We start from the raw sequence: 22,661 nt of genomic DNA on the forward strand, positions 1-22,661 counted from the left end.
TCCAAGTTAGATGGCTAATACCTCGGAATGGCGGAAGAATCACACTTAGACTGTTATGTTCAGTCCTTTGTGCAGTCTAACGAAAAATTCCTGTAGTTGGATATTAGCTTTTGGCAAAGCCCTCTAAACCTATCACAAACTCCTAAGGTGTTTTATGTTGCTATTTCACTAGGATATCTAAGTGAATGAGAACCGATTTGTTTTTTGTCTAGCTTTGGCAAAAGCGGGACATTCGAGGCGAAAGTCTTGGAGATGTTTCTATCTTATCCTATAATCAGCTGATACAGCTGAGAGGCAAGACATTCAATGTACTGCATAAATCTCGATGGAAGAGTTTCAAGTTAGATCTGCTACAACCATTGAAAGGTGAACCTTACTTAAAGCGAAGAACTCCCTAGACCCCTTCCGATTTACCACGGGCTCTTACGATTGCATAGTTGGTAGTAGTTGACCAACGCTTGCTGAGTTAGGAGCCCCAGGGATCCAGTAGAAAACCTCTGGCAGTAGCACGAAGTCAACGGAGCTCCTACCCATTCTCATTCCGCAATTATTGAAATTGAGGTATCATTCCTAGCAAGCTTATCAGCTTTACAGTTTAGTAAGAGTAGATCTACTGCAACCTTTATTGTTGGCTATTTTAATTAAATTAAAAAATAAGTTTATATATTTTGTGTTACGTTGTCACAAGAATACTGGCTTCAAAAGCCAAATTTTTTTATAAATTGTAACAGGCAATTTAAGTATTTAAGCTCTTCGAATAAACAAATTTATAGGTCAATGTAACTAGTAATTCTACTAGACATGTTGTTATCAACTTTCAGAATCTCCAAAAAACCAAAGTCTCCATCGCCGAAATGCTCTTCGGCGTACCAATGCAAGACAGCGGCTTCAAGCGTTATCCACTTCGTTCGCGTTCGCGTATAATACAATATGCCATCACATTGATACTGAAGCAAAACGATCTGGAGTATTTAAGCACACTAAAACATAAACTTTTCCAGTACTATCCGCCCCTGCAACTTAATCCAACAACAACGGGAGATCAGCCAACAACAAAAGCCGGTGATGATAAATCGGCCATCACTTACATTTTCTATCCAGATGAGTTCAAACTGTGGGAGTTTATGCCGTTAGCGATTGCTTTTGTGTTGTTGTTCATTTATATGTATTTTTCGGTGCGAAAAATCGAAATAATACGCTCGCGTCTCTTACTCGCAGTTTGTGCTGTTATAACAGTGCTAGGCAGTCTGACCATGTCGCTGGGCGTTTGCTCATTCTTCGGCCTCACTATCAGTTTGCAATCGAAGGATGTGTTTCCCTATTTGGTTATATTAGTTGGTCTAGAAAATTGTCTAGTTATAACGAAGAGCGTCGTTTATACGCAAGAGACTTTTGATGTGAAGATACGTGTCGCCAAAGCGCTCAGCAAGGAGGGTTGGCACATTTCCAAAACGTTGCTAACCGAAATCACCATACTCACCATTGGTTGCATCACAATGGTGCCGGTCATACAAAAGTTCAGCATATTTGCCATTATCGGTTTACTCTCTGATTTCATGCTGCAAATGTTGCTTTTCCCTACCATACTCGCAATGAATATCAAACTTCCCGAATACACGACCGAAGCGAAGCATTTGCCAAAAATGATGTTAAAATGCACAATGACCAATAACACGGCAACGCCACCGCCTGGTGGTTTCGGTATGCTGCCGAATGGACGTAATGACTATCGTTTCTACGATAAGAGTCAGTCGTATATGTCCTTAGCGGGGGATGTCTCGACCACACCGCACCATCCCATGAACAACGGTGGCTTCGGCATGTTCCATCGTTCACAATCGCACCCAAAACTAACATTCGCCGATCTCAATACACATCCAGCGGACTTAACCGCAAAGACTGGAATTCAACCGAACAAAGATGGACGTATACCGAAGCGACTGCGCATAGTTAATTTCTGGGCGCGTACGCGCTTCTTTCAGCGTGCATTCATGATTTGGATGAGCGTTTGGATATGCACGATCGTTTACAATTCGGGCTGTTTGGAGAATCTATTTGCAATGGATGGCAATCGTACGTCGTACGGTAAAGACGAAGCGCAACGATATGTCAAGACACACGAACAAAGCGCAGTTTCGAGCTTCTTCACAAATATGCAGCATGTAATAAATGGCGCAACAACAGCTGGACAGGACAGTGATGGTGAGGGCGGGGGAGTGAAGGGACAACGCGATGGCCGTATACAGAAAGGCAAAAAATCGCTACTTGGCAGACAGAAAGGTAAGTGCTATAATTATATGATTTCTCAATGTTCACGCATTAGTGCATTCCTAGGCTCCGCCGGCGATGGATCCGTTAATGACACAGATGCCGAGCTCCGTCGTCTGCTCTATCCAGACTATGAAATGAATTATTTTCTCTCAAATTTTCACTGGTGCGCTATTATGAAACAATATAATATTTCGCTGAGTGGTCGTTATGTAACTTTGCTACCCACTATCAAGTTATCGCATCCTATTAGTGCCGAAGCGGCTGTGCTCATACGCAATCCCAAAGAGAAGGTAGCGCAAAACTTCCAATGGAAAGCGCTTGCCGCAGCACTTGATCCCATTGATTTCAATGACGATGAACGCCGTGAATCGCCCATGGTATTTCCAGGCGGCACACCACTCTACCCCAAAAGTCCGATGGAATTCTTTTTCGTCATTTCCATGTGTTTAATCAGCATTTTTGTGCTCAGCTACACAATGGTCGTTTTCTATCGTTGCATTTGCACACGCAACTATGCCGAATGGCGTTCCAGTTGGTATGAGTCATCGGAGATACAACAGAAAACTGAGCATATACTCGAGGGTGTTCCCACGAAAATTGTCGGCCACAAGCATACGATCGAATGTTTAATAACCGATGGTTCCCATATCATCAGCTGTTGTCTGCGTGGCCAAATAAAGGTGTGGGATTCACGCAGCGGTGAGAATTTGACGACAATTCATCGTGAACATATGCAGATAGCAACAAAGCGTGAGGACGAACAGGTGGCGCTCGAGCGTTTACCCTACTCGCCAATCTGGTGTATGAACGCGTTCGATAATCTTGTGGCGGTGGGCTGTGCAAATGGGCGTATCGAGTTGTGGGAAATGCCAGACGGCATCTTAAAGGTGTGTGCTTAATTGAATTCATCTTTATTTTAATTATTTATAGTATTTATTTATTAACTTTTTGCTTGTAGTGCATTTCACCTGGCGAAGTGAAGTCCAATCAGGGCATAACGCACATCTATATAAATGGTGATCGGGTCATTGTGGCGCGCTTGTGTGGGCGCTTAGAGTTCTTCCGACTTGAAACCTATTGTAAAGGACAACAAATTGATTGGAATTTCACGTCGGCATATAGAAGAAGTAAGTACAAATAGAAATACTTGAATGCTTGGAGTATCTCCTTAGAATGGTATATTAAGTTTTGATCAAGAAAAACAAAGAAATGGATGAAACGTTAAGAGTATTAAATATATGATATTAAGTGATAAAGCTCGCTTAGAGGCGGAGCACATTTTGCAAAATAAAAAAACTGTCGGACCAATATACATATGAGGCTAAGAGAACTTATTTAAAGCATATTTCGAAAAACTGACCAAATCAAATGCAAGCACTGGTCGAATGTTTTTTTTTACAATTTTTATACGGTAATCTACTGCGGCAAAAAATGTTTCCTTGACTTTACTGAAGTATTCCCAGACGTTTATCAATACCAATAATCTATTAAGGGACGGCCCTTTTGTTTTTATACCCAATACAGAGTATATTAACTTGGTCACGAAGTTTGCAGCATCTGAAAAACTTCGGAGACCCCATAAAGTATGTATATAAATTAACAGAGTAATGAGCTGAGTAGATTTAACTATGTCCGTATGTGTGTATATACATAAGTAGTCTTCTACTCACTAAAACGCTGCTTATTTGTCGGAAATACCGCTATCGGCCTACTATAACAGATATCAACCATACAAGCTGAACGATTAAAATGAACTTGTATGGACAACTTTTTATTTGACAAACTATCTTCACGAAATTTAACATGGATTGTTACTCAAGACAATGCTCCGAACATATGGTTCAGATCGGATCACTATAGCATATACATCCGGCCAATCTAAATTCAAATAAAGATTCTCATACATATTTTATACTCTCGCAACAAAGTTGCTAAGGAGAGTATTATAGTTTTGTTCAGATAACGGTTGTTTGTAAGTCCTAAAACTAAAAGAGTCAGATATAGGGTTATATATACCAAAGTGATCAGGGTGACGAGTAGAGTTGAAATCCGGATGTCTGTCTGTCCGTCCGTCTGTCCGTCCTTCCGTGCAAGCTGTAACTTGAGTAAAAATTGGCTTGGCCCCATGAGAAAGTTAAGTTCGAAGATGGCCAAAATCGGCTCACTGCCACGCCCACAAAATGGCGAAAACCGAAAACCTATTAAGTGTCATAACTAAGCCATAAATAAAGATATTAAAGTGAAATTTGGCACAAAGGATCGCATTAGGGAGGGGTATATTTGGACGTAATTTTTTTGGAATAGTGGGCGTGGCCCCGCCCCCTACTAAGTTTTTTGTACATATCTCGGAAACTACTATAGCTATGTCAACCAAACTCTATAGAGTTGTTTCCTTCAGGCATTTCCATATACAGTTCAAAAATGGAAGAAATCGGATAATAACCACGCCCACCTCCCATACAAAGGTTATGTTGAAAATCATTAAAAGTGCGTTAACCGACAAACAAAAAACGTCAGAAACACTAAATTTTACGAAAGAAATGGCAGAAAGAAGCTGCACCCAGGCTTTTTTTTTAAATTGAAAATGGGCGTGGCGTCGCCCACTTATGGACCAAAACCATATCTCAGGAACTACTAGACCGATTTCAATGAAATTCGGTATATAATATTTTCTTAACACCCTGATGACCTGTACGTGAAATCGGTTCACAACCACGCCTTCTTCCAATACAACGCTATTTTGAATTCCATCTGATGCCTTCTCTGTATAATATACTATATACATTAGGAACCAATGATGATAGCGGAATAAAACTTTACACAAATACGGTATTTGAAAAATATGTAAATGACGGATAATGAAATCTCGATTATCACTTTATCATGCGAGAGTATAAAATGTTCGGTGACACCCGAACTTAGCCCTTCCTTACTTGTTTTCCTATGAGGTAATATAAAGTCGACTTAAAAAATTTTTAAGCTCAGTTCCGTTGGTACATGGTATAATTGCTATAAGATATGCTCCTATGTAGCCTATTATAGTTTCGGTGCAGCCGAAGTTAACGTTTTTTCTTGTTTTTTTATAATTATTTGTTTAACCTTCTTTCATTCCTTACAGCGCACACACGCACCAGTTCAGCTGGTAGTATCGGGTTAATGCACCATACGCAACAACAACGCGGATATTTTGCTGGTCAATCGCCGCCTCCCTCTAACAAGGAAGAAATGAAAATCACCTTAGAAGCCGTGCGTTTCGCACATCAACAGCCCATTACCTGCATGGAGGTGTCCAATGGTATGGTCTTCACTGGTAGTCAGGATCACACACTTAAAGTACGCAATGAAAGCAAAATATTTCTAATATTTTTTTCAATTTAATGATTTTTGTGCATTTCGTTCGCACACCAGGTGTACAGCCTAACAAATGCCAACATCGAATACACACTACACGGTCATTGTGGGCCAATAACGTGCCTTTTTGTCGACCACTGGCAACCTGGCACGGGTGGCTCTGGTTCCCAGGATGGTATGCTATGCGTATGGGATTTGTTCACTGGCGCTTGCATGTACAATATACAAGCGCATGATGGTGCCGTCACGGCGTTGGTGTGCGCACCCACATATGTTATTTCTTTGGGTGTTGATGAGCGTATTTGTGTATGGGAACGTTTTCAAGGCAACCTATTGACTACTATCAATATATTGAACGCTTATTCGCGTTTATTGATGTTGACACCATCGTTGCTTGTCACTTGCAAAATGGGTGAGTATTTTTTCTTTATAAAATGATTTGAAAAATACTGATTAAACCATTAATATTATTTAAGTTTAACTAAAGGAGAGATACATCCGCAATTTGTTGTGTTTGCGATGCTTTTGAATAAATATTTAAATTTTTAATTTCATCTGACGGATTTTTTTGATATTTATTATTTTTTCTAAATTCTATCTTTCAGGTTCCCTCATCGTTTGGGATGTGCGCACTGGTGAACCAGCGCGTGAAGTTAAACTTGATCGCGCGAATTCTCTACTCTGTCCGAAAACTTTAATGCTCACTGGTGATGCTGTTGTGTGCGACTATGGGAATGAGTTGCGTGTGGTGCGTTTTCCTGTCGTTTCAGACAAATACAGTTGAACGAGCTGCGCACTAGTTGAACCTAATAATTACTAATAATAATAATCATAAGTGCGTCCACACACAGTTTTGATAGCAAGTTTAAAAAATATTGTCTATCTCAACTACTATGTACGTCCATAACTCACACAAATCACCAGATTGCCTGATAGCCTAGAGGTTGTGGCTGAAGCCTTGTGGTGTTTATTTTAGACGATGACTGCATTATATTCGTTAAAACTTTATTTAATGAACTTAAAGCCTTCTCAGAGAAGGTACGTTTGTGTAGCTTCGCTTACAGACATCGCAAAAAGGAGGATTAAACTAAAATAATTACATATATTTATACAGGCAATCAAGTAGTCAAATTCGGTCTTGCTGTAAAAAATTTTACAAGACTAAAAAATTGTTTTTGGTTTACAGTAGCGTTCATACTCTTTCTACTATTTCTAATATCTATACACATATTTTAGACTGCAACTGTGTACATTTTAGTAACACTTTATTTTATTTGAGCTTTAAACTCTTCTCCGCAATGCGGATATTTTGCGTTTGCCTTAAAAGTATACTTTAAATAATTGCATGCCTTTTATAGAACACTTTTTATTCTGAATTCGTTATTTTGCCTTTTAAAACTGAACTGACTTTCATGTTTCATTATAAGTTCCATTAAACTCACAACCAGTTCATTTAATATCCTACCAAAATTATGTTTTAGCTTAGATATATATAAGCTTAGTAAATATAAAATACATACATACGTATGTGCACATATTTTTAGCCCACTAATAGGCGTTTTAGCTTTTTATTTATATTTTTATATTTAGCCTTAGGTTTAATTTGGATATTGTAACAAGAAAATACCTATGACACATTTGTATATTTTTAACAGTTCTCCGATTTATTTGAAATAAATTGACTCCAAAAAACAATAATTCATAACAAAAAAGGATATTTATTTCTTTAGCATTTTTATAAGGAATCACCACTCTCCCGTTTAAGGAGGTTACGATAATCTATACAATTAATAATATCATCTTTTTTATTTTTTTTTTCGTCCGTTTGTTTAATATTATCAACAAATACATTGCAAAATTAATTTTTACGATTTTTATGAATTAGGTTTATAAATCTATTGATATTGATTCTCCACAAACACAAACTTTTACAAGAATATCATAGGCAGCGAACAAACACTTCATGTTGTCTTTAAGCAACTGTTCAACTCTATAATACATACGTGTATATACATATATGTATGTATTTATATAATGTAGAATTTTCATATTATTTCTTCAATTTTACAAATTGCGACGCGAATTCATATACACCAATAGATTCTTTATTCTTCTGATCATATTCAACCCAATCGTCTTCGGATAGATCCACATCTTCGAACGTTTGACCATTTTCTGCAGAACGCACTATCCAGCCATTACGCGGTGAAAAGTCAATAGGCTCCACTCCACGGCAATCGAAGACCACAATTGTTTTGAACTTGCCCGCATCTTCATGTGTGTAAGGCGCTGAAATTAAATCATTCATTGCAATATTTTTAAAATATCTTTAACATCTTATTACAATTCGTTTTTTCCACTATATCAATGCTGTTTTCACGGCCACACATTTTACATTTCATATAAAAGTTGAAACCTTCAGGATTTCGTGCTTCAGCACTTGCTTGCATACGCTCTGATTCCGTTATGTCGTGCCATTTGTCTGACGGCTCACCACAATTAGAGCATTTTATTTTCACAAAAAACGGATAATCCGGGTGATTTGTTTCCAGTCTATCGATATTCTCTAAAGTAGCAGAGATTTGCAAACCAATGCGAACCATTTTATACTTATTGTTGAACCTATTTTACTTGTGAAGAAATTGTAGATCAAGTCAAATCAAGTTCCTTTAATTCTTTGCGGTATTTGCCGAGTTTTTTAGGATTTTTTACTCGTAAACAGCTGTTAACAAACTGTCGGACTGCCGGATGCCAATTGGTATGACCCTTTTTCATAGTAAAAACAATCGACAAAATGAATGTTTTTAAATTTATAATATAGTGTCACTAATAGCCCTGACAGACGACAGCGCTAATATGCATTAGTGGGCTTAATTTACATTTACTTGCGCATTTGACCATGTTAATGCAAGTTTGTAATAGACCTGACAGACGACAGCGCTAATATGCTTTAGCGGCCTTAATTTACATTTATTTGACCAATGTAAATGCAAGTTTGTAATGCACAAGAATTTCGTGCATTTAGCTGAATTTACCAAATTTGAGTAGGCAACACTGCTCAAAAATGGCCGATTTTTGCTATTTTTTGACAGATGTCGCTTGAAATCTGCCGCATGGTTTGTGTTTACAGCTTCAGAGGTAAACAGTTTTTATGTTGCTAATTAAATTAAGTGCAAGTATATTAACAAAAACAAATTTTAATATTTTTAGATGGCAGAAAATAAACAACGCACAGTTTGCTATCCATTTTTCCAATATTTTTAACTTTTTCGCACATTGATTTTCCAAAAATAATAAAATTTCTATTAATAATTTATCTTATTCATTTTTATTTCATTTTTTTTTAAATAAATAAACAAATTTCACTATCAGCTGTCTAAATGCACAAGTCTGTCACCATAAAATTGCAATGCGCCTTAGCGTTTAATTTTGCTCGTCTGTCAGGGCTATTATACCAAAACTAATATAAAAAAAAACAACGTCTTATTAGAATTAACTGGTAACACTGACTCTAATAAATAAAACAGCTGACTAAACTTTTTTGGCATTTCCTTATCTGCAATAAATTTATTGTTTAACATTTCGTCGGACAACGCTTTATTTGCAAAACGTTAAGTTTACAAACATTGTTCAAGTAGCAAGTTAATTATATACCAGTACAACGGATCCTGTATTGCGCGAAATGAAGCCAACACCGGCTGCCGATGAAATGTTCAGCACGGATATGGAAGAGGTATGTTTACCGAAGAAGATGAGACAACGCATAACACAGTTAAGAATTTCGTCAGGATAATGTTTACACTGAACTCATAACCTATTTTGTTATGACAAAAACATTTTAAAAGGATTTATATATCTGCATTACAGTCGGGTAGCTCCTCAGGTCTACTAATTGATTTGCCAACTAATGAGAAGCAGGTGCATGCCGACTTCTACAACGATTTCGAGGATTTATTTGATGATGATGATGATGTGCCAGCAAAGACTATTGGTTAACTTGATATCAAAAATTCATTTTGGAAATTATGTTAAATACCTATAAGTAAATACTTTTAAATAATAAAACATTCATTTGAATTTTCAATACGGTTTTATATTTTCTTATATTTACATATACATTTTCACTTAAATTATGATTATTTTTGAGTAAAATAACATTAAAGGACCGAATTTACTACTTACAATATTTGTAAAATATGCGTTCAATCTTAAAATAAACTTAAATTAAATTAAAGTTATATTTACATTTTTTAAACTATTAGCTAAACAGAAAAGATGGACTAGCAGTGGACCTTACGAAATTAACTAACAGAGACACTTTGAAGAAACGTTTCAAAAATTACGCTGAGAATAAGGAATTCTGTGACACCTAACTTACAAATAGAATTTTTATTTTGTTTCACATGGGTGTATTTTTCTTAAGAATAGTTAGAATTACTAAAAAAATCCTACCTGTTAAAATTAACGTGCCTCAAAGTATGCATATAATAGCTGAAATAATCTCATGGTACAAATATTGCACACTTATTACCACAATTCAAATTACATTGAATAAGCTGCTTGTTAACGATATTTAAATTTGATTCCCACATCACCTAAAATACAGATAATTAAACTCCCTGTACTTTTTCTATGATTTTCTGACCAGTGCTTTTGAAGTTCTTGTTTTTAAGAATAAACTTACAATATTAGTTTTGTGAATTAACTTAAATTTGACTTTTGATTAAAAGCTATTATCTGCATGAGATTGTTATTGGTCATAATTTGAATCTAAATTGGATTTTTAGGTGTTCAGAAGTTTAGGTGCTTTTCAGTAGTTTCTTGATTTGTTTGTATAGTTAGAAAAATTAAGTATAAAAGTTATGCTTTTAAAATCATTGCCTCTTCTTGTGTGAAAACGTATTTCTTTTACATAGAGTTTATATATGTCTAATTATTTTTTTACCATACTGTCTGTAGAAAAAAATACAAATAAAAATTTCAACCATCTAACGGTGGTCCTAAATACACCATTGAGACCTCAGTGTTCCCATATACCGCGGACACCGTTGGATACAGCTTTTTGTCTGGCAAACCTGTAATATATAGATATTAGTATTGCATTGACAATTCCAGAAAAATTGGGTGATTTTCTGGTATTAGAACTTACCCTTAAATGCTACACCTAAAAATTCACTGTTTTTTTCGAAAGATAACGTGTTATCATCACAATCGAGTATGACGCGTATCCGTTCGCCGACCTGAGTTTAATTAACAAATAGAAAATATCAGAAAATAGATTATATAATATTTAATATGCAATCGATGTGCCCTACCTGATACTTTGGTGGATTATTTAACAAGGGATAATTTCCTTGCGCATCACCATTGTGCAGCAACATATTCTCCACCAAATTCCATCCCCAACTCTGATCGTCTGAACCCAATAAGGCCACATAACCGTGACATTGTAAAGCTGCTTCTTTTGTGGATATACCAATTACGGCAACCGTGCCAAGTGGTCCCTCCCATATGACCTCCCATGAGTGCCGTCCTTGTCGAAAACCTATTTTTCCACGTGCCGCGTCTGTGCTTTGTGCAACGGGATTGCTATAAATAATTTTCGTTAAAAATTTTACATTTGTTTTGTAGTTTATTTATACTTACCGATGCAAAGTAAACCCATTTGGCTTTATATAAACATTACGTGAGCAATCATTTGGGTTCCAGGCATGAAAATAAGCGCGTAATCTTTTTTTATAGGTAGTAACTGAAGACAACAAATCTGATTTTAGAGCCTCTTGTGGTAACTTTCGCAAACAATGCATTCGCCATACTTCTGAGCTTTCATCATTCAGAAAATGGTACCAATTCCAGCAAACCAAAGCGCAATTTCTCAAATCACGTAAATCCAAATAAGAGAAGATTACTTCTAAAACATTGTAATTCGTCGCAAGAAATGGATCCACCATTATGAGGTTTGCAGTATGACGGTTACTAAATACGGTATCACTCTCTGCTAGTCTTCACCGGTTATAGATTTCCCCAAATAATGTGTAAAAATAAGAAGCTAGTTATGCACCAATTGACTATTTTGGCTACTATTTTTAAGTATCACGAAGCAATGTGTTAACAGTAATTACAATTACAGTACCTAGTTTGACATCATTTACACTTTCAAACGAACTTATCTTCTTTTATTAGTTTTATGTTGTTTATGCATTTTCGGTACTTTTCACACTTTTATAAAGTATTAATTATATTAATATTATATACTAGCCTCACTTAATTGCATAGCAATAATTTTTTACAAATCTTTAACAAAACTAAAGTTACAACGCTTTTTTGACGTTTTTCTTCAAATCTAATTCGTTTCATTTTTACACAATGACGTCAATATTTGTGTCTTGGATAAACGGGTAGTTCGTAAAGCGAAAATTTCAATAAAAACTGGATTCCGTGTTGCCATTGGTAAAACTGAATTTACTTAAACCAGGCAACGAATATCATAATTTATGGCCTCTGCAATATTTTTTCTAAGCTTGGCAGCGCTAATACATTCCAATGTTATGTTTTTGCAAACTGTCAAAATATACAAATTATCATTCGATTTGATTCACATATTTGGGGATAAGTTTATTATGTTTTGTACGTTTTGTTTGGAGAATAAAGTCTGAAAAGGATATTTTCCGTTAAAAGAGAGTTTATCTAAACCAAGGTCGAAACAAAATTAAATTATTTGTGTTGAATTTCAATGAATAATTCGCGATAGCAGGTTAAAGTCAATCGATAAAATCACTTCCACTCAATTAACATTTGGAACAAAGTTCAAGCTCTTCGTTGGTGAAAGCGAACGACCACACAGTTTCCTAAACAAAAAATAATGGTGGATAACGGCGGAGCTACAAATAATTTCCGAAGTCCTATATTGATGGAATCAAATTTGATGCCACCAGCAGGAGTGGCAACTGGCGGGGGAATACGGACTATTGGAAATAGCAGTGACTCACAACTACACACACCCTTCGCTGGCAATATACGTGCGTTACCTCCACCACTGCCACAAGCTCCGTATACTACCAACACCGGCTATAGTACCAACAACACTTATGGTGCATATGGTGGTTATACAGGTTACAATAATTTTGGTAACAGTTTTGGCTCATACGGTGGATATGGTAGTTATGGCGGTTACGGGTCGTTTGGAAGCTATGGAGGTAATTTTGGTGGTGCGTACAATCGTTTTGGCATTGGCGGCATTAATCCTATGGATCCTGAAATGCGTTTCGTACAAATGGCGGAAGCGAGCGCTAGACCTGCGTTTCAAAGTATCGAATCGCTGGTGTCAGCTATTGGAAATATAGCGGCAATGCTTGATTCTACATTTTTTGCACTGACTAGTTCGTTTCGTGCTATATTGGGTGTAGCATCGAATTTTGGACGATTAAGAGGAGTATTTGCACAGTTTTGGCAAACATTCGCCATTTTTCGTGGACTAACATGGATATATAAAAAGTAAATTGATATTATTTAATAACTTTATAGTTATTGTTATAATTATATTGCCGTTTGTGTTATTGAAATTGTAGAATAATGTACTGGCTTCGTTTATCAAATATTGATCCGTCAAGCGAGACGTTCAAACAAGCTTTCGCTGAAGCCGTCAATGATTCTTCACAACAATCAGGTGCACCTAAGTTACCTCACAAAGGTCAATCCCCATGGCCGGTATTGGCTTTTATAAGTTTTATATTTACAGCACCATACCTTATAATGAAACTCTTGGGTACAGTTACAAATACAGCGCAGGAGGAAGGTAAGTACATTTGTGTGATTCTATAAATACACTTTGAACAAGTACATACATATGTAATTCTTATATCTATAATAACAAGATATCTGCTTATATCTTATCGTCATCTCTGATTTTTTTGTTTACAAATCAGTATAAAGTACAAGTATTTTAATTGTATATATTTAAGATTAGATAATAATATACAAAAAAATTTTCTACAGTTGCTTAATCATATTGGGTCTGTTACAGCGCGTAATCCGATAAAGTGGGTAAATCCTATCGAAACTGTTGCGATGTATGATTTTCAAGCCAGAAATCCTACTGAATTGAGTATGCATGGCAACCAACCTTTGCTCATTGCGCCGAAAGAAATACAAAATACTCTCGGAATGTTGAACACCGGCTGGGCATTAGCCTGTACTGTGGACCATCAGAATGTTGGCATTATACCGATAAATTATGTGAAAAGTCCGCAACAATTGCGTGAAGAACAGCAACAGCAACAGCAACCAAAATATGAACATCAACAACAGACGATATCACAGATGGCAGAGCCGAACATAAACAAAGAACCACAGCCAGCGTTAATGGACTTATCAGCTTCGTCTTTTCCGGCACCGCCTTCCAATCAACAAATTGATGGTACGGACTCTCTGCCTGATTTTGATATTGCACCACAACCACTTGGCAAATCCAATTTCTCGGTATTAGCGCCCAGTGGCAGCGAAGAAATATAATGAGATGCACTGCGGATAGTTCAACATTACATCATAAATATTTTTAAATTTAAACATAAAACGTTGAGAATTCCGCTTGTTCTATTTAAAAAGTTGAGCACTAGTTAAAAAGTTATGTACTATGAACTTTGATCATTTTGTTGGAATATTTTTTATCTTTTTTCTTTAATTTAAATAGGTGTATAGTAAACTTAAAAAAATAAATAAATATATTTTTGCATAATAATTTTGTGCGCGAATTTATTTGTAAGCATGACTTGAAAAGCCGTTAGGCTAAACTAAACTATAAAACAAGTATATTATTTGTAAGACAAAATCACTGTATTAGAATTAATGTTATTTATGGCATGTGGTACCCAAATAAAAAATTTATAATGTGCTAGATGATATATTCATACATATTAAAACATATATACATACATACCAATAAATCAACCATACAAATTCGAACAGTAAGGTAAACTTTTATTTCATGTTATATTTTTACTTTGTTAATTTATCAAAACAAAAAAATATTTAGGTAGATCTACTTGTACTGTACGCCACATTTAAAAATACAAATCAGTAGAAAACCGATATTTCGAAACAACCGATTCCGTCAAATTTAATTTGACCATTGCCATAAGACTATATACATACATAAGTAGTTGTCTTGAAAATTAGTGTTTCCTCTATAACATAAAGATTACGAAATTTTTGTCAAATCAAAATTCAAAATATGCAAACTTAAAATAAGTAGGTTGATCGGAGAAGTTTGCTTTTTAATTTTTTTAATCTATCCCTAAAAATTCTAAGTTCGTATAATAAACACCATAAAATAAATAAATGAACTTTATAAATGTTTCATTTAACAATGCCATATAACATTTCACTTATTTACAAAAAAGGGTTTACCGTTTACCTTCATATACATATGTATAAATAAAATCAAGAAGATATTTTTCATCTTTTTATAAATTTAATTCAGTATAAGTAGTACACTTTATTTTACCATCTCATTCTACTTTGCTTCAGTTCAGTGTCGCGTACAAAGTCTGCAATTGTGATTTTCATGTCTACAAATTATATAGTGTTTACAGCGTTTTGTTAGTCTAAACATTTAATATTATTCTCAATAATAAATATTGAATTATAACTACTTATTTGTGTTTCTTATGTAATATACAGCTACTATATACTTGCTTTTCATCCTTCACAATTTGTATGTGAATTTGAGTTAAAAAATGTTTTTAAGATATTTGCACAAAAATTTTAGCAATTTGACCAATTGATTGGCTTACATATTATTTGTATTTATACCAATTTATTATTGTATATATTAAATTTTAAATACATTTTGTATTTATGGCGTATGCATGGAAAGTGTGCTACACTTTTTGTGCATTTTCCAAATAAATTAATAAAAGGAAATAAATTTTTTTCACTTTTATTACTTTCTTAACCATAAAAATGGTGTCATTTCTTGATTTAAAACATGCCGATTTGGTCAAGACTGTTTTTGGAAGTATTGGACGTTATCACTGAAAGCCCTATCCTCAAAGCATGCATATTGACACCAAATACGTTTCGAATAAACGTACTTTTGCATTAAAAATATTGTTTGAAAATCAAAAAGGTTTCTGTGTTTATTGAGGCCTTTCCTTTTTATTTTATGTAAACCATGTAATATTTTTGTTATCAAATATGCTTTTAATTTTTTTTATATTTTATTTTATTTGCGCCAATACTTCTTACACTTCTTCTAAATTGTAAATTAAGCAAACCTACATATACATATATAAATAATAGAGAGCTTCTCAACCAATTCTTAATAAAAATTTAGGCTTTTTGATTTCCTAATTCCTTATTTTATTCAATAATTATTTTTGATTAATTAATAATTTACCGTAACATTTAATAAAACTAGGTTGGATCTCTTTTTAATAACATATTTTATATGTTAAAAAATATACAATCAATTTAGAAAAAAAAACTACTTATGCAGAAGATATTGCCTTACAGTTTTCGGGGTGTGATGAAAAAAAAATTGTAAACGTTTCTTTACAATTGTTAAAAGAAATTGCTGGCCAAGAATAAATATGATATGAAGAAATAAGCAAAACACTAGAAGTATTCAAACAAAACCGATAATTTTAGTTTGTTATAGTTGCTTAATTATGCCCCTAAAATTATGCTTTTACATGTAGCAAATAATAAAAATATTTAAATTCTGCATAACTAAAGAGGACATTAATAATCAGTTCAATTCTTTGGAAATTATAGTATTAGTGGTGAAAACATCAATACAATAACTGTAAAGATAGAGGATTTGTTTAACCAAATCCATATTGATAGATTTTGAACAAATCGGCTGAGGTGACAACCTTCCCCGCATATAAATAGGAATCCGTTCCGATTTTACATAACATTTTTATTGTTTGATAACACTTCGAAAGTTTTGCAAGCTTTTAAAAAATGCACTTGCTAAATCAATAAATGAAGTTAAACTTTTCAATGTGCTGGGAAAAATAAGAATAGAATTAGAACTCAAGCAGTTGAAAAAGTAACAAATAAAAAAATATTATTTTTTATTGCATAAAAGCTAAAATATTTAATTTGCTATTTTACTAAACATTTTGAATATAATTTTTTTATATTTATATAATCGAATTCATGCACAACTTTCACAAATCATCACATTTTAAATTACACCCCTTTTCTGAAAAAGTCTTATGCACGTTAAAAATTCATTACAAATTTGCAAATTGAAATGCAAAAACAAAAAACTGAATTAAGCCTAACAAATTCTCCACAGTGGGGAAATTTAAATAATAATATTGAAAAGCAAAAGTCTATTAAATGGTTAAAAGGCTTTGCCTTACATTCCTTAGCAGAGTACGGCAACACACAAGTACATTCAAGCTACGTTAGTCGTAATATACAGCCGCTGTCATCGCTCAAATTAATAAACAATTTGACATCTAAATAATTTTTAGTGTAACTAAGTTCTTTTTCGACACTTTGCTCCCGTTTTAATGCAAACCTAATAAGGCCGAAATGAATGAGAAACTGAAGGAGTCCTCTGTTGAATGACTGCTGGCTTCGGTGATCGTTGTGCTTACACCATTGGATGTAGTAGTTAAGCGGTTGAGCTGAGCTGGTGGTAACGCTTGTTGGTCTATTTCGGAAATTGGGCCAACACCGCCCACAGAAAATCCTTCGTTTGTTGAGGTTTTGTTATATAAACATAGATTATTGTTATTGTTGCTGTTGCAGCTGTTTATTTTGTAGTTGTATGTATTGTTGCTGTTATTGTACGCAACCATGAATTCGCCTCAATCAATATCGCTATTAAAATCTTCATCGTCATCATCATCATCACCAGTTTTAGCACAACCACGACCATTACCGCGAGAATAACCATGTGATGACGACTCATTCGTAAGTTCAGCATAGCCGCTCATGGTATCGTCATCCGAGTCACATGCCAAACCTTTGCCATTGCCATAAGCTGAAAACGAAAGAGTCAATTATTAAATAATCAATTTAAACGAAATAACAATTATTCATACCTTCTATGTACTTCTCGAAATTCGGTGGTACCAAATTCTTTGCTCGTTCGATGTCTTCGTGTGAGCACTCGCCCTTGTCCAAACCTTTGCAATTAAAAATTACAACATTAATAGAAGAATAAGAACATTTAAGGTTAGATAACGAAAAAATAACACAATGATACATAATAATAATATTATACATAATAATAATATTATGTATAACCGCCGCATCTCTTCTCAAATTAAGTATTTTTTAATATAACAATTAAGTTTGCAACTTACCTCCAAGTAATCCCATGCGTTTCAGTACTTGGGCGTCATCGTGCATCTCGAATTGATCATCAAATTTGAAAATGTACTCGGATCTAGTGAAATTTATAGGTTGAATTTTATTATTTCCAAATATAATTTTTTTTTTTCAAATTGCACTCACTTGTCATTCGTAACGCTGCAATTAATTTTTGTTGATTTGTGCGTATTAACTATGATAAAGGGTAGCTGTATGGATGAATTGGGTGTTGGCACGTTGCCTTGCCGTTCTGCTTCCTTATTGCGTTCGATTAAGCTCTTGAAAGCGACTTGGTGCAGCAACAGCTCATTTAATTGTTGATGTTTCTGTTGTATGCGTTGGCGACACTCTTCATTTTGTCTTTCCAGCTCAGAACATTGCTTTAAAAATTTATATTCATTAATGGAAACATTAAAATAAAGACAGTGCAAGCTTACCTCAGCTGAGTTTGATGGCAAGCCTATCCAACGTATCTCCTTTTTGTCTTTTGATATTATTTCCATGGCCATAAGAACGTTGAGCGCATCATAAACACGCCGACGTATATTCTTTTGATCACAGTTTGCTGAATCTATGGAATTCATATGTAGTTCCTCGGCAACCAATTCATCGGCCACTTCATTATATGTTGTAACACCCTTTTCCTTGACTTTTTCACAAACCTTAAGAGCAAAATGTCGCAACCCTTTACCCGCTTTTTCAGGCTTGCGTTGCCTTCGTGCCGAATTAGAATGTGGGCTACTAGTACTGTGTCTATTAGAAATATATAATGTTTTAAAATTACTATTATGGATTAAAATTAAGTGATATAAAGTTACTTACAGTTTTGATTTCATTTTTATATTAGTATTTGGTGTATATTTTGTATAACGCTCCTCCGTTTTGATGGTGACCTAAAATTATAAATCACTTATTAATTAGTGAGAATTTTTATTGTAATTATCGCGCTTACCGTGTCGGGCGTTTCGTACTTAATCGCTGTGAATGTCGGCTGATGTTTGCCGCCACTGCTTTGAGTTGATATAACGGTATATGTGTTATTACCTAAAGATCAAACATATTTTTTTAGAATTTTCTATTAACTCATAGTAATATTAAAGCTTACTATCGCCACTTTGTAAATTATATCGGCTCAAATACTGTTGTTGACTTGAAGTAGCCTAAAGTGAAGCATAAACAAAAATAAATGTGATTAAAGTCATCAGTAAAGTAAAAAAAATTCTAAGTTGGTTTAGTTATACACACACACACATGCATCGACAGCTGGTTCTAGCATACCGGAATTGACACGGATTTTATCCGGCCAAGGGCTGTCATTTCGACAATCTAACGCTCGGTAAGCTTGATATTAGAACAAATATTTTAAATAAAAACATATTCGCAAACTCTTAACGTATATGAGTTTAACTAAAATACAATTAAATGATATTTGGGAAAAAATTTTCACGCCATACGCCACACATGTTTAAAAATTTTTATAAGATATGTAAAAGTATATAAATATATATATGTACATATATTATGTTCATCTTCATACATGCAGACTTGTATAAAGAAAGAAAAAAAATTATATTTGACCAGTTGATTATAACTAAAATAATAAACTTGACGTTTGGCGTGGCGTGACAGCATTGCGCATGCTCATGTTATATTAGGCAGCCTGGCACAATTATCTCAGAAGGTAGTGCGCCAATTTAGTAAACAGCCGCACACAACTCACTACGAACTCTTACATGTATCTTAAAATTGCAATTAACTTTGGCTTGTCAATTCTCACGCACTACAGACTACACTTGGCATTTTTTCTCCCTTCATTTATTACTTACCAACTGTGTGTGTGAGCCCGCGCTGGAGTTACGGGAACCGCCACTTGCGTTACCGAGTGTTTCCTGCTTTATATCCTTTGGACTCAGTATCTTGACAAGCTTGCCTGTAAACAGAATAACATTAATGTGATCATCCGTACACATATGTAGATACACAAATCCATGTATGCTAGGTGTATGAATATGTAAGTGTATGTGCAATACAACTACGAATGCGGTAGCGAAAACAAAATATGTAGTAGCAATAGATTTATGTATGGTAAGAATCATCGTGGCAACTAACGGAATAACATCATAGCTGAAGAAAATTAAACTAGTTAGCATCTTAAGAGTCGCTATGAAAAACTTGTGTTATTTCTCCTTAAATTATTCAACTATTTAAAACAATATATGGCTCGGAAAATTTTCCTGGCAGTAGCAATTCACAAATCTCTATTCGCATACAAAAAATTACTTACGCAGCACACGTTTGTAACCAGGAGATGACGTTTTGTGTTCATTGTGCGCTGCTCCAAGCTATATACGACTTATTTCCAATATATGTACTACATAATAATTATTTGGTGCATTTAGAAGTCAATAGGCTTTAGTTTTTGAAGTTTAGAATTTATATTATAAGTCCATATATGTACATACGTAGGACGTACATATGTATTTGTCGAAATGCGGTAGATGTGGTATGTCAGCACCCCTTTATAACGCAGTACCAATATTAGAGCTAGTCAACAACAGAAGGCAAACAAAACATGCGAGTAATAAATACGGCGAAATGGCAGACACATTTTGATGCCTACATTTTTAAGCAACTAGCTTAATTAGGGTGGCAGTGTCAAAAATTTTCAGTCACCATTTTTCATATCATACCTAGGTGAACTACTTGATTTAAAAATATTTAAATTTTCTGATTTGCTATTTGCACAATGTTTGCACAATATTTCTCAAAAATAGCAAAATCTTGTAATAAAAATTTAATTCAGAAAAATTGATACTTATTGACAATAGACCAGCTTAAAAAATTGATATACCACCAATAAATAAATAAAATTTCATAATTTGCACGTTTGAATTTTTTTAAAAATCCTTTGGAAGAAACTTGAAATTTATAAACAACGTTAACAAATATCAAAGCGGCAAGCAGAAACTATGCATAAATGCCGAGACATTATATCAAAAGCATTAGATGTTGCATCCGTCTTTACATCGAATGTCATGCAATGACAATGAACCATATTTAGGCTTAACTTTCAAAGTTGTCTAAATTTTGACTATTAGAGACTTTTTGTAATCTGGATACTGCATCTATACATTGTCACCGACTTGCTTCATTTCCTTTTCCGCTTTGTGTTTTCATTGCGTCTCCCTTTTCCCATTATTATTCATTTTTCTTTTACCTTGTACGACATGCACGTCTTGTCTGATTTACGTGCTTCTCACCCTCTTCTTGACCGCACTTCATTTCCCCATTCACATTTTATTCATATGCGTGCCGCCCAGCGCGATCTACACAATACTATCAAAAATCACCACAGGCATGAACAAATAACAACAGCAATGCGACCTCAACTGCCAACACGAGCACTGAAGCCAAGGTAACTACTTAACTTCGTTGCATCGCCGACAACCACTTACTGTAGTTTCTACAAATCTCAATTGTATCCCCATCCGTAAAGGATTATCAAAAGTAGTAAAGTAATCCTCTAACTCACCATTTACATCCTGGATTATACAGTTGATTTCACTTGTCGCCGATGCGGCAGCGGCTGAAGTTGTTGCTGTGACTATAGTCGCTGTTGAATGCGCCATTTTCGTATCGTTTTATCGTTGTCTTTCCTTCGTCTTTTGCTTTTTTATCAGTTCAATTTCTACTCCACCGTCCAGACACCTACGCACCGTAAAAAGCCAAGACTACAGACTATAAAAATTTGCGTGTAATCACGCCCCAATGCTCAAAGGATATTATTGCCGTCTCCTATGGTTTACCTTTGAGCTCCTGTAGTGGCTTTAAGTTCTTCTGACTGCTTATTGTTTATTATCGATATCTTCCCGCCTCAAACTCGCCTACAAGCAAAGGCAGTATATTATCTCACGATAATCCGCGAAAAAAAGAGTATAAGTGCAGATGCCTGAAAGGCGAAATTTCACACCTTTTTGGCGCTTTCCACTTATTTAAATGTCTCCAAATATTGGAAGACCGCAATATACAGACTTCTATTTTCAGAATCTCCTTTTCAGTGAATGCCTTTTTGTCGTATTGGAGGCAGAAAAATTTTATTCGACTCAAAATGGCGAGAGCAGCAGCAGCGGCAGTTCGAATTCCCCACCACAGCAGCGCGTTTTTTTTCTACCCGCACACACACCACACACCGAAAAATACGTTTTTTCCAGCCAATTTTTTACCCACTTACCCGACCCCGATTTTTATCAGCTTACTTGCAAAAAATTCACAAAATTCTAAATTTTATAAATTCTATATTTTTAAATTAATCACTTAACGTTAACTTAATGAAATCTTTGCACAAATTTAGCCTTAAAAAATTCGTGTGTGGAAAACGCGACTGCGATACTTTCGACGTGCTGCAGAAAGAGTAAGCAAATGGGCATGATAGAGGCGGAAAGCGCTCAGCTGATTATAGCGCGCCAAAGCGACCAAATCACGCATCTGGCAATGTTGTTTCTTTTCTGTGTATAAAAGGGATATTAGATATTAATTAGCAGAGAACGTAAATATAATTAAAAATTTATTCTATTAAACCAGACTGGAACAGATATACATAGTATGTGTGTTAAATACGAGGTCGTTTTTAGGTAATAAATGATAACAATAAATTATATTTTGCGAAAATAAGATTCTGAGTGTATCTCGTAAACGTTAATTTTACC

General features: G+C 34.8%; 6 protein-coding genes across 8 annotated transcripts in view; 3 read left to right on the forward strand and 3 right to left on the reverse strand.

Annotated features, from left to right (window-relative positions):
- LOC120770312 (sterol regulatory element-binding protein cleavage-activating protein) overlaps positions 1–7,278 on the forward strand; it is a 38,839-nt gene extending 31,561 nt beyond the window's left edge. Inside the window, exons 4-9 of the mRNA XM_040097684.1 lie at positions 822–2,280; positions 2,335–3,158; positions 3,230–3,398; positions 5,390–5,604; positions 5,680–6,034; positions 6,228–7,278. Of these exons, the coding sequence (XP_039953618.1) occupies positions 822–2,280; positions 2,335–3,158; positions 3,230–3,398; positions 5,390–5,604; positions 5,680–6,034; positions 6,228–6,406 (3,201 nt within the window). The 3' untranslated portion in view covers positions 6,407–7,278. The remainder of the gene's footprint in view (positions 1–821; positions 2,281–2,334; positions 3,159–3,229; positions 3,399–5,389; positions 5,605–5,679; positions 6,035–6,227) is intronic.
- A 42-nt stretch (positions 7,279–7,320) lies between these two features.
- LOC120770313 (UPF0587 protein GA18326) lies at positions 7,321–8,357 on the reverse strand. The gene is made up of 2 exons (XM_040097685.1): positions 7,967–8,357; positions 7,321–7,911 (listed from the first exon to the last, which is right to left on the reverse strand). Exons 1-2 carry the CDS (start codon positions 8,223–8,225, stop codon positions 7,673–7,675), a joined length of 498 nt encoding a protein of 165 aa, XP_039953619.1. The 5' UTR covers positions 8,226–8,357; the 3' UTR covers positions 7,321–7,672.
- Positions 8,358–9,128: 771 nt separating this feature from the next.
- Positions 9,129–9,706, forward strand: LOC120772002 (COP9 signalosome complex subunit 9). 2 transcript variants are annotated; one of them, XM_040100358.1, is made up of 2 exons: positions 9,129–9,393; positions 9,468–9,706. In XM_040100358.1, the coding sequence occupies exons 1-2, from the start codon at positions 9,305–9,307 to the stop codon at positions 9,616–9,618; spliced, it is 240 nt and encodes a 79-aa protein (XP_039956292.1). In that variant the 5' UTR covers positions 9,129–9,304; the 3' UTR covers positions 9,619–9,706. The 2 variants fall into 2 exon arrangements, with proteins under 2 accessions (XP_039956292.1, XP_039956293.1); XM_040100359.1 differs by having other exon boundaries at positions 9,141–9,355; positions 9,490–9,706.
- A 776-nt stretch (positions 9,707–10,482) lies between these two features.
- On the reverse strand, positions 10,483–11,938 carry LOC120772001 (F-box/SPRY domain-containing protein 1). Its single transcript, XM_040100357.1, has 5 exons — positions 11,756–11,938; positions 11,269–11,625; positions 10,938–11,211; positions 10,772–10,862; positions 10,483–10,697 (listed from the first exon to the last, which is right to left on the reverse strand). The coding sequence occupies exons 2-5, from the start codon at positions 11,571–11,573 to the stop codon at positions 10,603–10,605; spliced, it is 765 nt and encodes a 254-aa protein (XP_039956291.1). The 5' UTR covers positions 11,574–11,625; positions 11,756–11,938; the 3' UTR covers positions 10,483–10,602.
- A 243-nt stretch (positions 11,939–12,181) lies between these two features.
- LOC120769976 (probable peroxisomal membrane protein PEX13) lies at positions 12,182–14,601 on the forward strand. Its single transcript, XM_040097051.1, has 3 exons — positions 12,182–13,116; positions 13,191–13,417; positions 13,646–14,601. The coding sequence occupies exons 1-3, from the start codon at positions 12,485–12,487 to the stop codon at positions 14,131–14,133; spliced, it is 1,347 nt and encodes a 448-aa protein (XP_039952985.1). The 5' UTR covers positions 12,182–12,484; the 3' UTR covers positions 14,134–14,601.
- Positions 14,602–15,090: 489 nt separating this feature from the next.
- On the reverse strand, positions 15,091–22,370 carry LOC120769977 (transcription factor Dp). 2 transcript variants are annotated; one of them, XM_040097053.1, is made up of 11 exons: positions 22,187–22,370; positions 21,488–21,839; positions 19,782–19,885; positions 19,061–19,115; positions 18,908–18,999; positions 18,778–18,848; positions 18,393–18,708; positions 18,100–18,335; positions 17,949–18,031; positions 17,685–17,768; positions 15,091–17,623 (listed from the first exon to the last, which is right to left on the reverse strand). In XM_040097053.1, the coding sequence occupies exons 2-11, from the start codon at positions 21,582–21,584 to the stop codon at positions 17,448–17,450; spliced, it is 1,314 nt and encodes a 437-aa protein (XP_039952987.1). In that variant the 5' UTR covers positions 21,585–21,839; positions 22,187–22,370; the 3' UTR covers positions 15,091–17,447. The 2 variants fall into 2 exon arrangements, with proteins under 2 accessions (XP_039952987.1, XP_039952986.1); XM_040097052.1 differs by having other exon boundaries at positions 21,926–22,370.
- Positions 22,371–22,661: the final 291 nt, after the last annotated feature.

This window comes from Bactrocera tryoni, chromosome 3 (assembly GCF_016617805.1).
Source record: "Bactrocera tryoni isolate S06 chromosome 3, CSIRO_BtryS06_freeze2, whole genome shotgun sequence".
NCBI classification, from domain to species: Eukaryota; Metazoa; Arthropoda; class Insecta; order Diptera; family Tephritidae; genus Bactrocera; species Bactrocera tryoni.

Coding starts and splice junctions, on each gene's coding strand:
- LOC120770313 (XM_040097685.1), bottom strand. CDS start 8,225: ATGGTTCGCATTGGTTTGCAAATCTCTGCTACTTTAGAGAATATCGAT. Junction 7,912..7,966: donor TATAGTGGAAAAAACGAATT/GTAATAAGATGT, acceptor ATTTAATTTCAG/CGCCTTACACACATGAAGAT.
- LOC120772002 (XM_040100358.1), top strand. CDS start 9,305: ATGAAGCCAACACCGGCTGCCGATGAAATGTTCAGCACGGATATGGAA. Junction 9,394..9,467: donor ATGAGACAACGCATAACACA/GTTAAGAATTTC, acceptor ACATTTTAAAAG/GATTTATATATCTGCATTAC.
- LOC120772001 (XM_040100357.1), bottom strand. CDS start 11,573: ATGGTGGATCCATTTCTTGCGACGAATTACAATGTTTTAGAAGTAATC. Junction 11,212..11,268: donor AATGGGTTTACTTTGCATCG/GTAAGTATAAAT, acceptor AATTATTTATAG/CAATCCCGTTGCACAAAGCA. Junction 10,698..10,771: donor TTTAGGTGTAGCATTTAAGG/GTAAGTTCTAAT, acceptor TATATATTACAG/GTTTGCCAGACAAAAAGCTG.
- LOC120769976 (XM_040097051.1), top strand. CDS start 12,485: ATGGTGGATAACGGCGGAGCTACAAATAATTTCCGAAGTCCTATATTG. Junction 13,117..13,190: donor CTAACATGGATATATAAAAA/GTAAATTGATAT, acceptor TTGAAATTGTAG/AATAATGTACTGGCTTCGTT. Junction 13,418..13,645: donor AAATACAGCGCAGGAGGAAG/GTAAGTACATTT, acceptor GGTCTGTTACAG/CGCGTAATCCGATAAAGTGG.
- LOC120769977 (XM_040097053.1), bottom strand. CDS start 21,584: ATGGCGCATTCAACAGCGACTATAGTCACAGCAACAACTTCAGCCGCT. Junction 19,886..21,487: donor TATAATCCAGGATGTAAATG/GTGAGTTAGAGG, acceptor TTCTGTTTACAG/GCAAGCTTGTCAAGATACTG. Junction 18,849..18,907: donor AGTACGAAACGCCCGACACG/GTAAGCGCGATA, acceptor TTATAATTTTAG/GTCACCATCAAAACGGAGGA.